The 18,175-nt window shown below is 41.1% G+C and overlaps 1 protein-coding gene across 2 annotated transcripts; it reads left to right on the top strand.

Moving 5' to 3' along the window:
* Positions 1-1,532: 1,532 nt before the first annotated feature.
* Positions 1,533-16,812, top strand: evplb (envoplakin b). 2 transcript variants are annotated; one of them, XM_042393949.1, is made up of 23 exons: positions 1,533-1,750; positions 1,872-2,957; positions 5,535-5,634; positions 6,158-6,312; positions 6,490-6,613; positions 6,731-6,862; positions 6,985-7,026; positions 7,151-7,312; positions 7,636-7,743; positions 7,933-8,028; positions 8,132-8,242; positions 9,436-9,582; positions 9,668-9,822; positions 9,929-10,026; positions 10,157-10,329; positions 10,466-10,644; positions 10,746-10,884; positions 11,005-11,198; positions 11,295-11,445; positions 11,572-11,655; positions 11,747-11,878; positions 11,985-12,077; positions 12,192-16,812. In XM_042393949.1, the coding sequence occupies exons 2-23, from the start codon at positions 2,917-2,919 to the stop codon at positions 15,666-15,668; spliced, it is 6,093 nt and encodes a 2,030-aa protein (XP_042249883.1). In that variant the 5' UTR covers positions 1,533-1,750; positions 1,872-2,916; the 3' UTR covers positions 15,669-16,812. The 2 variants fall into 2 exon arrangements, with proteins under 2 accessions (XP_042249883.1, XP_042249882.1); XM_042393948.1 differs by having other exon boundaries at positions 1,533-2,957.
* Positions 16,813-18,175: the final 1,363 nt, after the last annotated feature.

An 18,175-nucleotide genomic window follows, 5' to 3' on the forward strand; every position in this document is an offset into this window, starting at 1 on the left:
ATTACACAAGTAGCTGTGAGTGAGGATACCAAGTTTTGGGAAATGGGAAGATAGATGGTGTAATGTCTTCACCTACTGGTAGAAGATTAGAACACAGTCTCCCTCGACAGAAGTCTTCACACTAAAACCAGCAGGTTTTTGGTCTGGTTGCAAGAGTTCAGTCTTATATGAACACACATTATATATATATTATTATATATATAAAGAAGGATGATCAGGCAGGTACCTTGTCTCTTTACTTTAAGGCAGTGGTTCTCAAAGTGGGGTCCAGGGACCCCTAGTGGTCCTTGAGGAAGTTCCAGGGGGTCCCCAGCAAAAAAAGGGGAATAATTTACTTTCATTGTAATTTCATCCATAAGTAACACAATGACAGAATGTATGACTGTTTTGGTCATGGGTTTCAAACACTTTCTGTAATAAAACATCTAAAGTCTTGTCAGATGGGGGTCCATGGTTTAATTTGTGTCACTTTAGGGGTCCTTGACGTGAAAAAGTTTGAGAACCACTGCTTTAAGGAGCTGTTGAACTACAGCTGAGCAGGTGGAGTGGGTAAAGATAACCAGACTGGCAGGATGTAATGTGAGACTGCAGGCTGTGTGGTGGCAATCATGTAGTTGACATTAAGTGTGTTGATTTCAATCTTTCTGTTATTAGGTTGAGTTGAGGTTAAAGAGGATCCCTCCCTTATGTGTCACTTCTGCTCCACTGCAACTATGTATATCATCAAAGTTAGTAAAAGCTTCTCACAGCACCCAGTGATTGTAGATTACAGTCAGGGGTGTGGCTGATTTAAATTGCTTTCTACATATTTACAGAAGCTGGGCCTGGACGTATGTATGGAATGCTTTCTGTGTAAATACTATTTTATGAGTTAGAGAATTGCTTTTTTCACCCTGATGTGTTACAGCCACACCCTGCTGTTGACAGCAGCATTTGCATAAAAAATATTTATGAACTGTTTGCAGGAGAAAAAAAAATCTTCTTTACATTGTGAAACCGGAGAACAAAGTACAACTCATCTGTGTTTGCCATAGAACATACTATAGGTCATCAATGATTTATTCATCAGTTGGAAAAAAGAGGTGGACACACTGTGCTTATCTCAGGTGAATTGCACAATGTGGAATTTAAACAGGTGGGCTGTCCTCCATTGAAATGTAGGTGTGGACACAATAACACGAACACCTTTACTACTTTTGTGAAGCTTATAATGTATCAGAGAAATGTTAAATCAACTATAGTCATTTTATTTTGATTGGTGGCTGGAAATGTGTTGGATTGCATTAAACTACACACACACCTTATCAATATATGAGGTCTAACCTGTACTTTGTGTGATTTTTAAATATTAACCTGTAGATACTTTCTGTTTCCAAACAAGTAACAGAAAGTAGAAATGTCTCACTCTAAATGTTGACATATTAATGTCAGTTAATGACTAAGATGAATATTTATGATATTTACTTGAGTACAGCTGATGAGAAAGATCAAGGCCAAGTGAGACAACCCTGCACCTCGTCACTCCACTGTGTCCACATACTGTCAAGTGTCATCTTGGTTCCTTTTTACCTTTTTCTTGCTTGTCCTTCATTCCTCCCTCTCCCCGCAGGTATGAAGGTGTTGGCTCAAGGAGTAACAGCTCTGGGTGTGCGTCAGACACACCTACTGCAAGCATGAGACGGAGCAGCATGCTGAACTCATTTCTTCCCACTGAAGTATGAAGTTGCATTGTTTGACTCTTCAAGCTGAGGTGCTTCCAACTCCCATAAACACAATAAAGTAGAGCATATTTTTGCTAAAACAAACACACATGTTTTGTAGTTATGTATGCTATCTCTGCTGTCTCTATTATCTGTGGTTTTTTTTGGCAGAAGAGAGAAATGAGCATTCCTCAAACTAGACCTTGACTCCTATCAAAGGTAATTCCACAGGGTGTGTGTCTGATAAGCACTGATACTTGGAAATTAACAAGTTCTTAATCATGAAGTCTATCAGGCAAAAATCAGATGTGAAAATATCCAGTTTTGAAAAACAAGTTAAACCTTTTTCTACTTCACAATTATCTTCTGTGCCCCATCTGTCTTTATTTCTATGATGGTTAACATTGTTACAGTGTGTCATCTTTCTGGTGTAAAAACTACCTTAGTATTTTGATGCTGTACATATACAAATCTACTAGATAACAAGTTATACAACTCTGAGAGACAAGTTTTATATAGCTCATATTAATAAATAATGATATACGGCACATACAAATCTAAATGAGACATTTACTGTCATGTGTAAAGTAGTAATGATGATCTGATATTCAGCCATCGAGTGACTGGTTCTGCTACATTCCACCATGATTGTATGTATAAGTGGAAACAGTCAGTCTTTTATAATGTCCTGTCACGTCTTGTGTTTCATGGACCTGATACCAGAGCTGCAGCTGTAACAGGTTCATAGACCATGTCTAGCCAGTTATGTAGAGAAAGACAAAAACTAAGGAAAAAAACTCTCAGACTCTCATCTGAACTTTTATCTCTTAAAGTGTGATATTAGGAGCTTCATATTGCTCCCTCAGGGTTCATAACCTGTTTACTGATCACACATTTTTTTTTAAAAACAACACATTTCTTAGAAAGTAAAAAATCACAAGAATGAACACATGCAGGAAAAACTCCTAGAAATATAAATTCACGGCCTGTGAAGCGTCTGGAGTGTGTGTGTGAAACAGGTCCGCCCGGTCTGCTCCTCTGCTGCTTTTACTGACGACACACCTGCTGGCCTGGGAGGAGCTGAAACAGGTGGACGTTCTTTAACTGAGGGGAGACGCCGCAGGAGACGAAGAGAGGAGTAAGAGAAGAGAGTGAGGAGTCGGAAGAAACACACTCGGACTCAGATTACAGACGCAGGCCTGAACAGCCTCCCAAGATGTCGAAGCATAAGGATAACAGTCCTGCAAAGATCAGCAAGTGAGTTTGGACAGTTTCCTCTCTCTCTCTCTCTGTCTGTGTGTGTGTGTGTGTGTGTGTGTGTGTGTGTGTGTGTGTGTGTGTGTGTGTGTGTGTGTGTGTGTTTGTGTGTGTGTCAGGTTTCCCAGTGTTATGTTACTGTCTCCTTGTCTCATCTCCTCTCCTCCGTTGCTGCCTCACACTGTTTTCCGCTGACAGGCTGACCTGAAATGTGGTTCATGCTGCATGTGGGCATTTTTTGTACTATGATCCTGTTAATGTTTGCACAGGACGGAGCTGTTTTATTTCTCTGGACAAAGTGTAACACAGGACTCAGGTGCAATATGAAAGCAACAATGATCCAACTGTTATATTCTATATAAATATCTGCCTTTCATTCATTCTTTGCTAAATGAATGAACTCTCCCTCCAACATGTAATGTCACAGTCTTTTTTTCTCATAATACCACCATGTTACTGTTCTTAGATGTTGAGTATCACAGTCCATTTTACTTTGCTGATTCTTGTCACCTCACCTGACACCTGTACTGAACCACAGCACGTTTGTGTCTTTGTCCAAGGGGTGTATCATCAAAGTTTACTGACTGACTAAATCTGTTTGCAATGCCAGCCAATAAGCCGGATTTCTGACTCATGAAGTTGATAAGTCAACAGAGAAAATATTATATGTGTAACTTGTTGTCTTTGCTGTGTAGAGGAACCAGTGGTTGGGCAGGTGAGTAGTGTTTGAGTAGAGGAGTCTTTTATGAGATTCCTAATGGCGATAAATGTGTAGAAATTGTGCAACCTCAACCCCGCTCCTCTAAAAGTGACTAAGCAAGTGTTTGCTCCACATTCCTCGCGGTGCGAGCTGTCACCCGGGGGGGACACATACATGAGTGCTCCCTCACAAAGGGGTGTGCCGTGCGACTGAGAGACTCGAGATTGTGAGTGACAGAAGACAGGAAGGGCTGAAGGAGTGGCAGGGCAGGGTCTTCCTGCTGCTTGGTCTGTTTGTCTTAAACAGCACAGTGACGATCAAGCTTGAATGGAAGCGAGTGAGTCTGTTGCCTAAATACAGTCACTTTGCTTCTGGTATACAACACATGCATGACACTTGAAAAATTTCTTAAAGGACAGGTTCTCAATTTTTCAAGTCTGTCTTAAAACAACAGTCAGGTGCCCAAATGAACAATGAAACAGGTTTTCCTTACTGTGATCATTCCTCCTGTTCATGCTTGCTGTTACAAGATCCCTTTCAAATGTGCTTTCAGTGTAAGTGATGGAGAACAAAATCCACAGTGTTTTGTTCAAAAATGTAATTAAAAGTTTATCTAAAGCCAATATGAATCCAGATGAATATCTTCCAAAGTTATTTTCTTTTTACAATAAAATTCCCTCTTTTTGTTTTCCTGTTGAGATGCAGTGGAAGGATTGTAACAAAAACTTTTTGGCACTAAAAAGACTAACTTTGAAATATATCCGTGTTATTTGACTAACTCAGACTGCTGAAGCGTCATATCAGTTTCAGATAAACTTTTAAATACATTTTTGTTCCTTGTACAGGAAGAATGTGGATTTTGTCCCCTATCACTTACATTGGAAGCACATTTGAAAAGTATCTTTTAATGTCCAGCATGAACAGGAGGAATGATTACAGCAAAAATCATTGTTCATTTGGGTGCCTGACTGTTGTTTTAAGACAGACATGAAAAACTGTGAACTTGTCCTTTAATGATTATGGCGACATTATGTTTGCAATGTGGGATGCAGTGAATGAACACATGTTGGACTTGGCTATTTCCAGCACAGATAAGCGCCTGAATGAGTAAAGGAGCAATAAAAAAAAGTAATCTTTTTCCAGCACCCCGCCTACTACTGTGCGAGCCATAATGTCTGCCATAATTACTACAACTGTCATTTCTACTCTGGAATTTAATAACAACATTTAATTTGATAAGGGCTGAATGGTGCAGTGTGACAGGTTTGTCTCAGGAGGAATGTCTGTGTCACACACAGACTACATTCCTGACCACTTAATGGGAGGGGATGAGGGTGTGTGGGGACCCAATCTATCCTCTGGGTCCTGATCTGGGTGTGCCAGAGTAAGAAGGTGGAATGACAGAACAAACACCCTGAGAGCACAAACACGTCTACAGAAAGTGTTCATGAGTGACATGCCGATGAAGAATTATGCTGAGCAAGTGAAGGAATCTTCTTTGTTCGGACTTTCAGTGGGTTTTATGTTCACATGTAAAACACCAGATATAGAGTCCTCTCATTCCACATGTCTGATGTCTCATTTAGGCAGTGACTGACACAGTAACAGAGCACAAGTAACATTATTTGTCTTCAAAACTACTCGGGTAAAAGCGCAAAGCAGCTCTGTTTGATTTTAGAATGTATTTAAGAACAAATACACAACATGCAATTTAATCAAAGTAACAAGAGTACCTGCTTGCATTTCTAGGTGTTTCCTAATGTGTTAATATCCTCCAATCATGCAAACAAACATCTCAAGACTCAAGTTCCAATTTGTGTCATTGGTCAGAAGGATTTTCACCATCATCTTTCTCTTGGGTGTGCTTTTTTACGCAGGAGCCAGGCTACTGACTTGGCTGTGGTGATTGCTCGCATGCAGAAGAATGCAGACCAAGTAGAGAGGAATATCCTGCAATGTGAGGAGCTGCTGCATTTGGTAAGAAGTCCACACACACCAGAGCTGGAGACCTGAGGTCACACTCAGATCACGAAAATGAAGACGTATCACTCGGCTACCATGATAAACTTGATTCTTGAAAACACATACTTGATTTCTTTAGGAAATCCCTGCAATGGAACTTAGACATTTTCTTTGACCTGAAGCATCATGCTGCCACTAATGGTGAAAATACAAAGTGTGCAAAAGTCTGTTTTGCTTTGTTTTGGAACCTATGCTTTTTGCAAAATCTCCTTTTTTGCTTTGTTATGAAGATTTGAGCTCTAAGAGACACACTTGCACACATGCATAAAGTATATACAGTACACATATTCATACTATGCTTCTAATTTAAAGAGATTAGACACTATAAATCAATTCAAAAACACCAAAACTTCACCTGAAAAGCTTTTTCATAATCAGTTAGATAAGCTCAGAGCCACATAAATCAAGTCTGTTCTGCTTAGCTAAAAGGTTTTAATGCAACAACAACAATTTTAAGTCTCTTCTTGCTCCTGTGTAGGACACAGAGCGCGATGGGAAGAATCAACCCCTGATCTACCAGAAGGAGAATGCAGAGAACCTGGCAGAGGCTGAGGGGCTGCTGAAGGATCTCTTCATGGATGTGGACAAGGCCAAGAAGCTGCAGCACCCGCAGACTAATGAGATAGAGAGAGAGTGAGTTTTTTTTCTGAACCATCACAAAAAGAAAACATACAAACACACGCATGCCAGCACCTGAAACTCATTGCATAACATCAAGATATGCAACAAACTATCATTTCCACATTCCCTTTCTGCTGCTCTCCTCCCGTCTTCTCACTGCTGACTGGGTCTGATTCTTTTCACTTTCAGTGTGAGAAATCTCCATGACCGCTGGTCTAGGGATTGTGCGACCTACAGGGAACTGTATGACCAGGTGCAAGATCTGGTGCTGACACAAAAGATCGACTGGGATCCTGTGTTGGATGAAAAACTGGTAAGTTGATGCAACATTGACCACAAAACATATTCAAGTCAATCTTGAGTTTTAGTCACTGAACATCTTCCCCATGCTTGTTAAGTTCACATGTTTAACAGCTGTTGTGTTTTACAGAAACAGTTAAAGGCAGAAGTATACGGCCTCAACTTGAATGATGTAGAGAAGCAGATTGCAGAACATAACATTCTGCACCAGGAGATCGAAGCGTACAGCGCCCAGATGCATCCCAGCACCACCACCTCACAGGTAACAACACAATACATCATGCACACACTCTGCAAGAACACATGCAGGATGAATCATGTTGGTTTCTCAGGTGGCAGCCGAGTAAAAACATTTTCCTGTTTCTACATCTTCTTTGTTCATAGGAGGAGTACGCCGCCATCAAGGAGAAATATGACAAACTTCTTGTGAGTTGTTGTTTTTCTCACTTATTGAGTCTGAGGCTTCAATGTGTGCTGTTGGATGGAGTTCAGTCATGTTCAGAGGGATATGTATACCGTATGTGTATAATGCATCTTGTGTGCTTTGCAGGAAAGCTCCCAGCAGAGGCGCAGCCACCTAGCCTCTCTGTACGAGTACATGCAGAGCTGCAGTAAGGAGCTGGTCTACCTGTCAGGCCAGCAGGAGAGAATCCTCCAGAGAGACTGGAGTGACCAGATGGCTGACCCCCCAGGCATCCGCATGGAGTACGAGGTGAGATACACTTCATGTAGATCCCAAAGTAGTGCATGTGTCCAGTTGGTGAGATGTGATGACTTCTTTTAATTTCCTGGTTTACTGTGTTGTCTTGTGATCAGAGGGATGTGCTCAGTTTAAAAAATAACATTGAAACTTCACTTGTCAGCTTGCCCTCAAGCTTAATCCTCTCTTGGCCGGTTGTAACAGCTAGGGACCCAACTGGTGTAACCAGTACGGCACATAGTAACTACTTAGCTGCTGGGAGAATTTGATTTGAATACTTGAAACACAATGTTATGTCTTCTACATCCCTATTTGTTATTTCTGTTTGTGTGCAGAAATTCAAAAATAATGGACTGCTAGCACATGAGAAAGAGGTCAACCAGCTTCAGGCAGAAGGAGACCGTCTGGTTGAAATGAAACACCCTTGCAGCCCAACAATAAAGGTACATCTGTGTCAGACTTTAGAAATGTATAATGACTGTGATAAATCATAATAGACGTCTATGACATAAGATTTCTTATGGTTGAGTAAATGGAAATCATATCAAACAGAATATGATCAATTATACTTCTATCAAATTACATTGAACCGAATTTAACTGAACTGAGGTGATTTTTTTGTGTTTTGTCAGGCACACAAAGAAGCCGTGCAGAATGAGTGGCAAGCCTTTCTCAACTTGTGTCTAGCACAGGAAGTTCACCTGGACAACATTGAAGACTACAAGAAGGTAGAGGGTCTCTGACTGCCACACTATGACTGACTATAATAATATTTCTTCTTCCTGTTCACCTCAGCACATTGTTAAGAACAACAATGTTTGTTCTTTGCAGTTCCAGCTGGATGCAGAGACACTGTCAGAGTCCCTGGAGAGACTCAAATCCACTCTGGACCCAAAGTCTTTGTCTGCCAAGAGCAACCCTGAGGTCCTTATGGCACTGGAGGTACAAGTGTTGTCTGATGATATGGTTGCTATGCAGCTCTACAAAAGTATAGAAACATTACTCTGAGTTCTCTAGGTGTTGCAAAAAAGTTTTAAAAAAATCTTCCTGATACATGATTACAGATTTTATGTGAGCATGTTGTTGAAACCTGCAGTAGGTTTCAATACTGCAGATTGCTATAATATATTAAAAGACGATTTACAACCCTTTGTCATACATTGATTATCAACCCAAAGACTAGCTTTTGCTCCTCAACACTGACCTATTGATCAAGGTCCTTATTTATTAACCAAATTAAATTTCAGGATGCTCTGAGGAGCCAGTTTAGAAGTAAAAAACGTTTTTCACTGAGTTTGAGGAATAAGACACATTTATTAAGCTACTGACACTTAGAGCAGCATCCTAAGGGATCAGATTATTGATCAAATGTATACTCAGGACAGGAAGAGCCAATCGGACACTAGTTTTGCTATATTGTTCATTAATAAAATCCTTACATTTTACTCATTCTAGAGAACATTTTTTTTAAAGTTAATTTTATTCATGTTAAAGCTTTTATTTCTCCTGTAGCAATTTATCTGTGAAATTTAGAAGAGTCAAATATATTTATAATATTTAAATAGGAATCAATAAGTAGGAATGAATGACAAAATTAGCTGAAACAAAGAAATGAAAAAAACAAAACAAAAAACACCGAGCTGGAGCAGGAAAGTCCACTGCTGGTAGATGAGGAACATTGGAGAAAACACATAACAAGGAGAATTAGTTCCACACTGACCAGCGCAGACAATGAAGATGTTTGGAAAGTGATTGGAAACAAAATCATTGTCAGCTTTTTTCTTGTTGTTTGCACCCCTGATAAATGCAAAAAATAAGAAGTGGTGTAATATTTGATCAAATTTTCCAACAAATGCATATAAAAGGCTAAAACTTCTCTCATTCCAATTATACATATTGTGTTATACATTGAATTTACATGTACATAAGTCAAATCCGGAACAGATCTTTTTAGATGAGTCCATTTACCAGATTTACTCAGCATCCAGTTATCTCAGTAAATCTGCTTCTCGGAGCAAGACTCTGGTTGTTGAAGATGTCTGGCTGCACTTTTTAAAGTTTGCAGCCCTAACCTGCTTTAAATAGGATCAGCAAAATCAGTTGTGTAACTTTTACTAATTTGGTAATACTTTCAGGGAGATGAACCAGCAGTGAAAAGGAATGAGCAGCGCTTAGCTGCCCTCAAGGAGCTCAGCAGCAACGTCAAGCCTCTGAAGTTACGTCGAATCAAGCCCACCAAACACACTACTGTAGTGTCCCTGTGTGACTGGGAAGATGAAAATGTAAGAGAAGACAAGTGTGACAAAATTTTGGAAAACATTCTTGGGAACGTCATCTTTAATTTATCATCTTCTCTGTCTGTTTTAGGACACAGTGAGGCGTGGTGAGGAGCTAATCCTGAAGTCCAACTCGGATAGTAAGAAGTGGGAGCTTCAGAACAGCACTGGGAAGATCAAAACCCTGCCTGGTGCGTGTTTCATGACCCCACCGCCTAATACTGAGGCCTTGGAGAAAGTAAACAGGTATAAAGTGACAAACTCAACACCTCGGTATGTGTTCCCTCCATTATTCAAAGCTTAACCCCTGACTGATGATTTTAAATGAAACGTTGTGTCTGTGTGTGTTCAGTCTGGACAGAGAGCTTACAGACTTGAAGAGCCGTAGATCTGCTCTATTGGCCTCCTTGAAAAACCCCATTGTGGAAGTGGTTCGCCCTCAGAAGGCAGGTTAGAAGAAAAACATTTTCACAGAACAGCCTCTTTTTTTCAATAACTTTCAGACCATAAAAGAGTCTTTGCTGGAATGTTTGGGCTTGTCTAACACTATTTCAATGTGGTCGTCTTTGCTTCTTCCCAGCCACTGCAGCCAGTGCCCCAGAAGATCCTAAAACTGCAGAGCTAGCCAATAAATTTGACAATATCAACAATGCCCTGGATCAGAATAAAAAAGAAATCCTGAGCAGACTGAGGACCCCTCTAGACAACCGTAACCCAATACAAGACCTGACGAACAGGCAGCAAGAGAACGAGGTGAACATGAGCAACATCATGCTTTAATAATATGATCTCTGCTACAGTTTCATTAACTTATTAATGTTCTAAATGTCCTTAGCATGTTCACATTTGACTTGTTGTGATCAATAACACCACATGACTTGCCCTCCAGAAATCTGCTCTGACAGTAAAGAAGCTGGAGTCTGAAAAGTCTGTGGTCCAGAGAGAGATGGACCCTATTCTGGCCAAGAAACCCCTGGGACCCACCGCTTCTACCCTGCCCATCAAACTCAGTGCTGCTGACAACAAGATCGATGACATAAACACCCTCATTGATCTTTATAATAAAAAGTGAGAAGATCAGCTACGTTACAACATTTTTCATTCGACAAATGATTCAGTTTCCAGTTTTTATCATTACCTCCTGTTTTTCTCTTTCCTTCTTTCACCAGAGCTATAGCCTCCATGTTCCTAGAGAGGCAGATGCAGAATGTGGAAGACGCTGTCTCTGGGTTTGAGGAGAAACTGGCTAAAGATGGCACCATTCTTGACCAACAGAATGCCCTCCCCAGTTGCAACCAGCAGCTCCAGGTGTTATACTTTATAATGCAACCAAAAAAGTTTTAACAAAGATCAGGATAGGCTCATATGATCCAAACTTGTTTTTTTTTTAAATTTATCTCTGTTCTTTCTCCTTACGCCATCAAACAGGTAATGCATAAGAATGTTGCCTCAAAGAAAGATGAGGTGAATAAATTGGGCAAAGACTTGGACCTGACAGAGCAAGCATGCAGCTCCTTGCAGCAGAGTTTCAACGAATACTGCCCCGACATCCGCCGTCAGGAGAATAAGGTGAAACATCTGAAGAACCGTTACACAACTGTCAACAATCAGCTCCAAGAAAGGTGAGAAAAATAAAAATATGGCATTATTGTACTTGTATGTATGTGTGTTTTTGTGATTTGTCATTGATGATTAGTGTTGTTTATATTTTGCTTCAGGTCTGCTCTCATACAAAAAGCAACCAATCAAAACCAAGACTTCCAGAATGCTGTCCAATCACTGGATTTCTTCTTGGTCAATTTGCCCAATAACAAGATCAAACCTACTGATGATGTGGCACAAATAACGGCCAAGCAGAACTCTCAGAAGGTGAGTGGAAGTATTTCTTTTACATACCCTGTTAACTTGTCTCCAACATCTACAAACAAACGAACTCAAGTCTGTTTCAGCAGCTTTGTCTTATCAGTTGTAATTATTAAAATGTCCCTTGTTTAGAAAGTGATGGAGGACATCGAGAAGAAATCAGGGGATTTAAACCGAGTCAAGGCTCTTTCACGTGATCTGCAGAATGTCTTAAATGTGAGTTTCATTTACCATTTGTGACTGAAATAGAGCAGACTAGCACCTCCCAAATACTAAATCTTTCAGTATCAAATGTATTTCCATTTAGGAATATGAGGTTAAGTCAAACACTTACCGTGGCACTCTGAATGATGCTGATGATACTGATGATGACGACGACAATGACGATGAACCAGTTCTAAAGAAACGTCAAACTATGGCTCAAGCTGTACAGAAAAAGGTACAGTGATAGACAACTGTTTTAAGACGACTCTTCTTTTTCTCTAACATTTTGACTTTTTTGTCTTCAATTTTTAAACTTATGTTGCCTTCTGCTTCTACTACAGGAGAAAGATCTACTGAACCTTTTCTCTGAGGTGTCTGCAGAAAATGACCAGCTACTCAGTCACTTGGGGACAGCAAAGAATATCATGGCCAGGGTATGCTATGATGGAATGAAAATAACATGAGCGACAGCAATGCTAAGGTAGAATAATTCTTGGTGTTGTGCACAAATTCATCATTGTTGTATTCTTTATTTTATTCATGTGCAGAATGAAGAGAAAGTAAGTCAGGTAGTCGTCAGTCAGCAACAGCAGCTACAGAGCCAAAAGAAGACCGTGGAGGTTAGTGACAGCCTGAAGAAAGACCTGAACGAGGAGATTACCAGGCGCTTACATGCTGAAAATGACCTTGAAACATACCGGAAGAGGTTCATGTCTCTGAAAAGCAGGAGAGGAGTGGAGAGGTTGGAGGAGAAGGAGGTGGTGCAGTACTACCGGGACCCCAAACTGGAGAAGGAACTACAGTCCCTGAAAAACAGGATCCAGGATGAATCATTGAAAAGGTCAAGAACCAATTCAGACATAGAAATCATCAGTGAGAAGGTAATGAAACTGGAAACACAGCTGACCAAAGTCGAACCAAAACTGGTGACCAAGATACTGACTGAATATGAGAGAGACCCTCAGCTTGAAAAAGAAGCAGCCAAGATCAGAGATGAGATGCAGAGGATACAACTGGAGCTTAAAACAAGAGACACAGAGACCGTTCATGTGAAAACTGAGCTTACGACTTTGGCTCAGCAGAAACCAAAAATCAGGGAGAAGGTTGTGAAGAAGGAAGTGGTGAGGCTTGAAAAGGATCCAGAGATGCTGAAAGCTGTTCTCACGTTCCAGAATGACATTGCAGAGGAGGAATCCCGGTGCAAGTCCCTCAATGATAGCATTTTCAGCACAAGGAGCCAGATAAACACTCTTGAGAGGGTCATTCCCACCATCCAACCCAAGGTAGTCACTAAGGTGGTGAAGCAAATACAACAAGATCTAGAAACACTCCAAGATTCAAACAAGGTACGTATGGCCTTGGAAGACGAGAAAGATCAGAACGTTATCTTGATGAAGGACCTGACCACATTACAACTACGTTATGGTGAATTGGAGAAGCTCAAGCCTAAAGTCGAGGTCAAGGAGATCATCAATGAGATTTACAGAGTCGATCCTGAGACAGAAGTCGAACTGGTGCGTCTGAGGAAAGAGCTGCAGGAGTCTGGCCGAAACCGTACCGATCTAGAGAAAGAAATCAACACAGTGATGGCAACTCTGACTACCCTGCGTGCCCAGAAACCCAAAGTGGAGTACAAAGAGGTAACCCAGGAAGTGATCAAGGAGGAGAAAAGCCCAGAGGTCATCAGGGAATTACAAAGGCTGAACAACCAAGTCTCCCGTCTGCAAGGCAACTATGACACCATCCTAGAGCTGCTGACTCATCTACGCAAAGAAAGAGATGAGCTGAAAGTTGAAAAATCCAAAGTGGAGACAAAGCTAGTGAATAAAGAGGTCATCAAGTATGAGAATGACCCTCTCATTGAGAAAGAGGCTGACAGACTTCGGAGGAATGTTAGAGAAGAGATACAACAACGCCGCAGTGTGGAGGAATATCTCTTTGACCTTCAGAACCAACACATTGTTCTTGAACGGCAGAAGCCAGAGGAGAAGATTGTAATGCAGGAAGTGGTGCGTCTTCAGAAGGACCCCAAGCAGATCCTGGAGCATGAAAAGTTGAACAAGTCCCTGGATGAAGAAGTTAAAGCCCGTAGAAAGCTTGAATTAGAGGTTAGACAGCTCAGACCCCTGGTTCAAGAAAAGGAGCATACCCTGGCTCAGATGGACGATCGCCAGAAGAAGATTCAAGTAGAGTCGGAGCTTAGGCAAATCAAATCTCGCATTCTTGAGCTGGAAAGTTCTCCACCACCCGTTGAGGAAAAGATCATCATTGAGGAAGTCCTGAAAGTGGAGAGAGACCCGAAGTTGGAGAAACTCACTGAAGGTATTCGTGTTGACATGGATAGTGAGGGCACCAATATCAGTCGTCTAGAGAGAGAAATCTGCAACTTGAAACTCAGGTTGGAAATTCTGCAAAAGGAGAAGTCAATTGAGAAGGTTGTTTACAGAGAAGTTGTTCGTGTAGAGAAAGATCCAGCAGTGGAGGCTGAACGGGAACATCTAAGAGAGCTAGTCATGCAGGAAAGGAATCTCAGGCGTGACCAGGAAGACAACCTTCAGAGCATCAACATCAAAATGAGCCACCTCCAGACAACTACGTCTATGACCTCTCAGAAGGAGAAGTCTTTCATTACCAACAAAGATGCTCTGCAGAGAGAGAAGGAGGATCTCCTCAAACAGCTCAAAATGCTAGAGTCTGAAAGACAGGACATTAGCATAGCCTTCCAGCAACAGTCTAAGCTGATGAGTGAGAGAAACCAGCTTGCATGGCAGAGGAGTCATAAGACATCTTCTGAAATACAACGATTGGAGAAAGACATCCTGAATGAAAAAGACAAAATACACCAAAAAGAGACGCTCATCCTTGAACTGCAGGGCAGCATTAAGAAAGACGACCAGTCTGAAACTCACACCAGAGAGACTAATCTTTCCACAAGGATCAGCATCCTGGATCCGGACACTGGCAAAGACTTGGCTCCCTATGATGCCTACTTGCAAGGGCTAATTGATCGCAACCAGTACATTCACCTGTCAGAGCTTGAGTGTGACTGGGAGGAAATCACTTCAACTGGTCCAGATGGGGATACAACAATTCTGCAGGATTGCAAGACTGGGAAGCAGTTCTCTGTCAAGGATGCCCTCAAGGATGGTCGCCTGACCCAGTATGATGTGATCCGTTACAAGGAAGGGAAAATGCCCATTTCTGAATTTGCCCTCCTTGTTGCAGGGGAAACCAAAAAGCCCTATGTTCCTCAATTAAATACCCCAAGATCACCCACCAGACCCACCCAAGCCTCTCCCTTAAACTCCATGCCAACTTCTCTGAGGTCCTCCTATACCAGTCTCAACGCTCACCATAGTGGTAGTTTGGACAACCTCAGTGCAGCAAGTGATGAGCACTTCCCAATCTCTGGTATTTTTGACACCACCACTGAAAGCCGTATGTCTGTGAGAAGTGCCATGACCCGCAAGCTCATAGATACCGACACAGCTCTGAAGCTGCTAGAGGCACAGGCAGCCTCAGGTGGAATTGTTGATTTCACCAAAAAGGACAAATTCTCTGTCCACAAGGCAGCTGAGAATGGTCTCATTGACTCAACACATATGTACAAGCTTCTGAATGCGCAGAAGGCCTTCACTGGAGTCGAGGATCCTGTGACCAAAGAGCGTCTGGCAGTGGGAACGGCAGCACAGAAAGGGTACATTCCCCAAGAAAATGCCAGGAGGTACATGGAGGCGCAGTACCTGACTGGTGGGTTGGTAGATCCCACTAAAGCTGGCCGGCTCACTGTCCAAGAAGCTCTGGCCACCAATCTCATTGACAACACAACAGCCAATAACCTGATAGATGTGTCTTCCCACACAAAAGAGCTGGTAGACCCCATCACAAAGGAGAAGATATCATACAAGCAGGCAATGGACCGGTGTAGGAGAGACATCATCACAGGGCTCCTGATGCTTCCTGCTGCCTCCACCGATGCCACAGATGCCCCATCATACTCAAACTTTCGGTTTAATTCCTCTTAGAACAAAGTCTAGATGTGCAGTTTGAAATGTGTCATATGCTAAAGGGTGTATGATAATGCTAACAGACACATGTCAAGAAAAAAATGGAAATTGATATGTTTATACACAATTTGAACGCTGCAAAAAATTTCTTTTGGGGTGAAACTGCACACGTGGATCTGTCTTTTTCAGTACTATTTTTGTGTTTGCTGTAAAAATGAGGGTAATGTTTTTTTTTGTATGTTTATTTTTTTCAGCATTCTCAAGCTAAATCCTGCATAAATGCCTAATAAACTTCACAAGCCATGCACTCATTTTTTTCTTATTGTTTGAAATATTAACGTTTAAATCATTACAACACATGCATATAATTGAGTCAATGTAATTCATGCAGTAGACAAGGTTTGGGGCATTCACAACACATGTAACAATGTTGACTATCAAATGATTGTCTTCATTCTGACATCTGGTTTTTAGCCATGCTAGCAGCGTGGTTTTAGGGATGGTAAAGAAGGTCGGTCAGTCAATTGACCGAAATGTCTCATCAATTGCTGGATGGATCGCCATGAAATTTTGTACAGACATTCATAGTCAGACAATGTGTCCTAAATACTTTGATGATCCTCTGACTTTTCATGTAGCAGTACCATTGGGTTGATATAAGTGGTTTTGAAATGTCTCAACAACTATTGGATAGATTGTCATGAAGTTTGGTACTGACATTCATGTCACCCTCAGGATGAATTGTGATAACTTTGATCAGCCTCTGACTTTTAGTCTAGTACCATCAAGTCTACATCTTGCTTTGTCCAATTTGATTTAAGTACTTACAAAACTAACAACATTCCCATCAGCCTCAGCTGTACTTTGTGTTTGGTGCTAATTAGCTAAAGTTAGCATCCTAACATGGTGAACTAAGATGGTGAATATGAGCCGTCTCTACACATCAGAATCTTAACATCACACTGATGTTAGCATTTAGCTGAAAGCACCATTGTGTCTAAGCACAGCCTCACAGAGTTGTTAGCATGGCTGTAGACACTTAGTCTTCTTAATATTAATATGGGAAATATACAATTTATGATGCATATCTTCCCATTCCCATAAACAACTTGCTCCACAAGACAGTGAATCATCTACTGTACAAATAAAGCATACTGCATGAACAAAGGACAGAGAGGTTTGGTTTATGTGGGAATTAATTTTACACATGATTTGACTTTGACCCTGTGTGATTGTTGGTGCCAGTCATAGTCTGTCCAGGATCTCAAGAACAGCCAACCTCCAGGGGTTTTGGTGGATTAATGTATGACTCAAATAAATCTGTTGCACTGTGTAACTAGACATATTTTTGCAGGTTTGACCTAAATCCTCCTTTTTTCATATATGAGTTATAAGTATTCCTGGTTGACATTATGCTGCATTAACATGTTCAATCAAAAGATTTTTCTGCAGCACTTTTAGAAACTGCATCTCCGCAAAATGGCTGTACTTAATATACTATGCTGGTAAACCCTGGTGAGTCATATGCTTGGAAATTATGGATTAAGGATACAGATTAAATATGACTCACATACAAGCATGTAGTGTGTTGAGGTTAACAAGGTCAAACTCACAGGTCTACAGGGATCAGGCACGCATCTAATAAAAGGTTGTGAGGGCAAATGCAGACATTGGAACTGCTGTTCTTTATGTAATACCATAGCTCAACACCTTATCAGTAGGCATGCTTAACACTTATCTAGCTTATCTGGCCCAATAAGTGTAATGAGAAAATCCACAAATTATCTGGTCTTTTTTTGGTTTTCTGGATTCTGGATTTGCCTCCCTATGCAGACTATCAATAGTGCGCCTCACATAAAATGTAAATTTAAGTCTAAAATCTCCTTTTCCTGTTAAGGATTAGAAATTGATATTAGTTTGAGGGATTGTCTGAAAGACCCCATCTGACCCAGTGGTGGAGGTTGCAGTAAATGGTGTTGATGTGGGAGTATGCCGCCTCTCTGCTGGGATGTCTGTCTGGCAGATTACCTGGTGACTGGAAGGACTTTGTGGGATTACTGCACATGAGCCTGTCTGGAGGCTGAGGTGGCCCCACTCTGTGTCTAGAGGGGGCATGAAGGATATCCTCTGATGGTTTAGTCATGTCACTTAAAGTACTTTGCCAGCATGATGCTGTAATGACAAAACCAATGTGCAGTGTACAGTATTGTCCTCTTATTACTGTGAGTTTTTTTTGTAACAAATGTCCAAGTTTTGACAGCAAAGTGTACAAGCTTTTCTCATTGGTGTAGTGACCTAAATAGTGACACTGATGCCACAAAGTGCATGTGTGATGGATGCATTCCTAATGAAAAGCCTGCTAAATAACCCAGAATACGACAACATCACATACAGTACATAGAAACACAAATGGCACATTTGCTCTGATTGGACCATTGCCTGAGTGATGTACATGATAATTGGCAGCTCCTTTTTGTTTTGCTGGATTATTATTGTCATAATACTAGACTGCTGCACTGATGGTA

Source organism: Thunnus maccoyii, chromosome 18 (assembly GCF_910596095.1).
Source record: "Thunnus maccoyii chromosome 18, fThuMac1.1, whole genome shotgun sequence".
NCBI classification, from domain to species: domain Eukaryota; kingdom Metazoa; phylum Chordata; class Actinopteri; order Scombriformes; family Scombridae; genus Thunnus; species Thunnus maccoyii.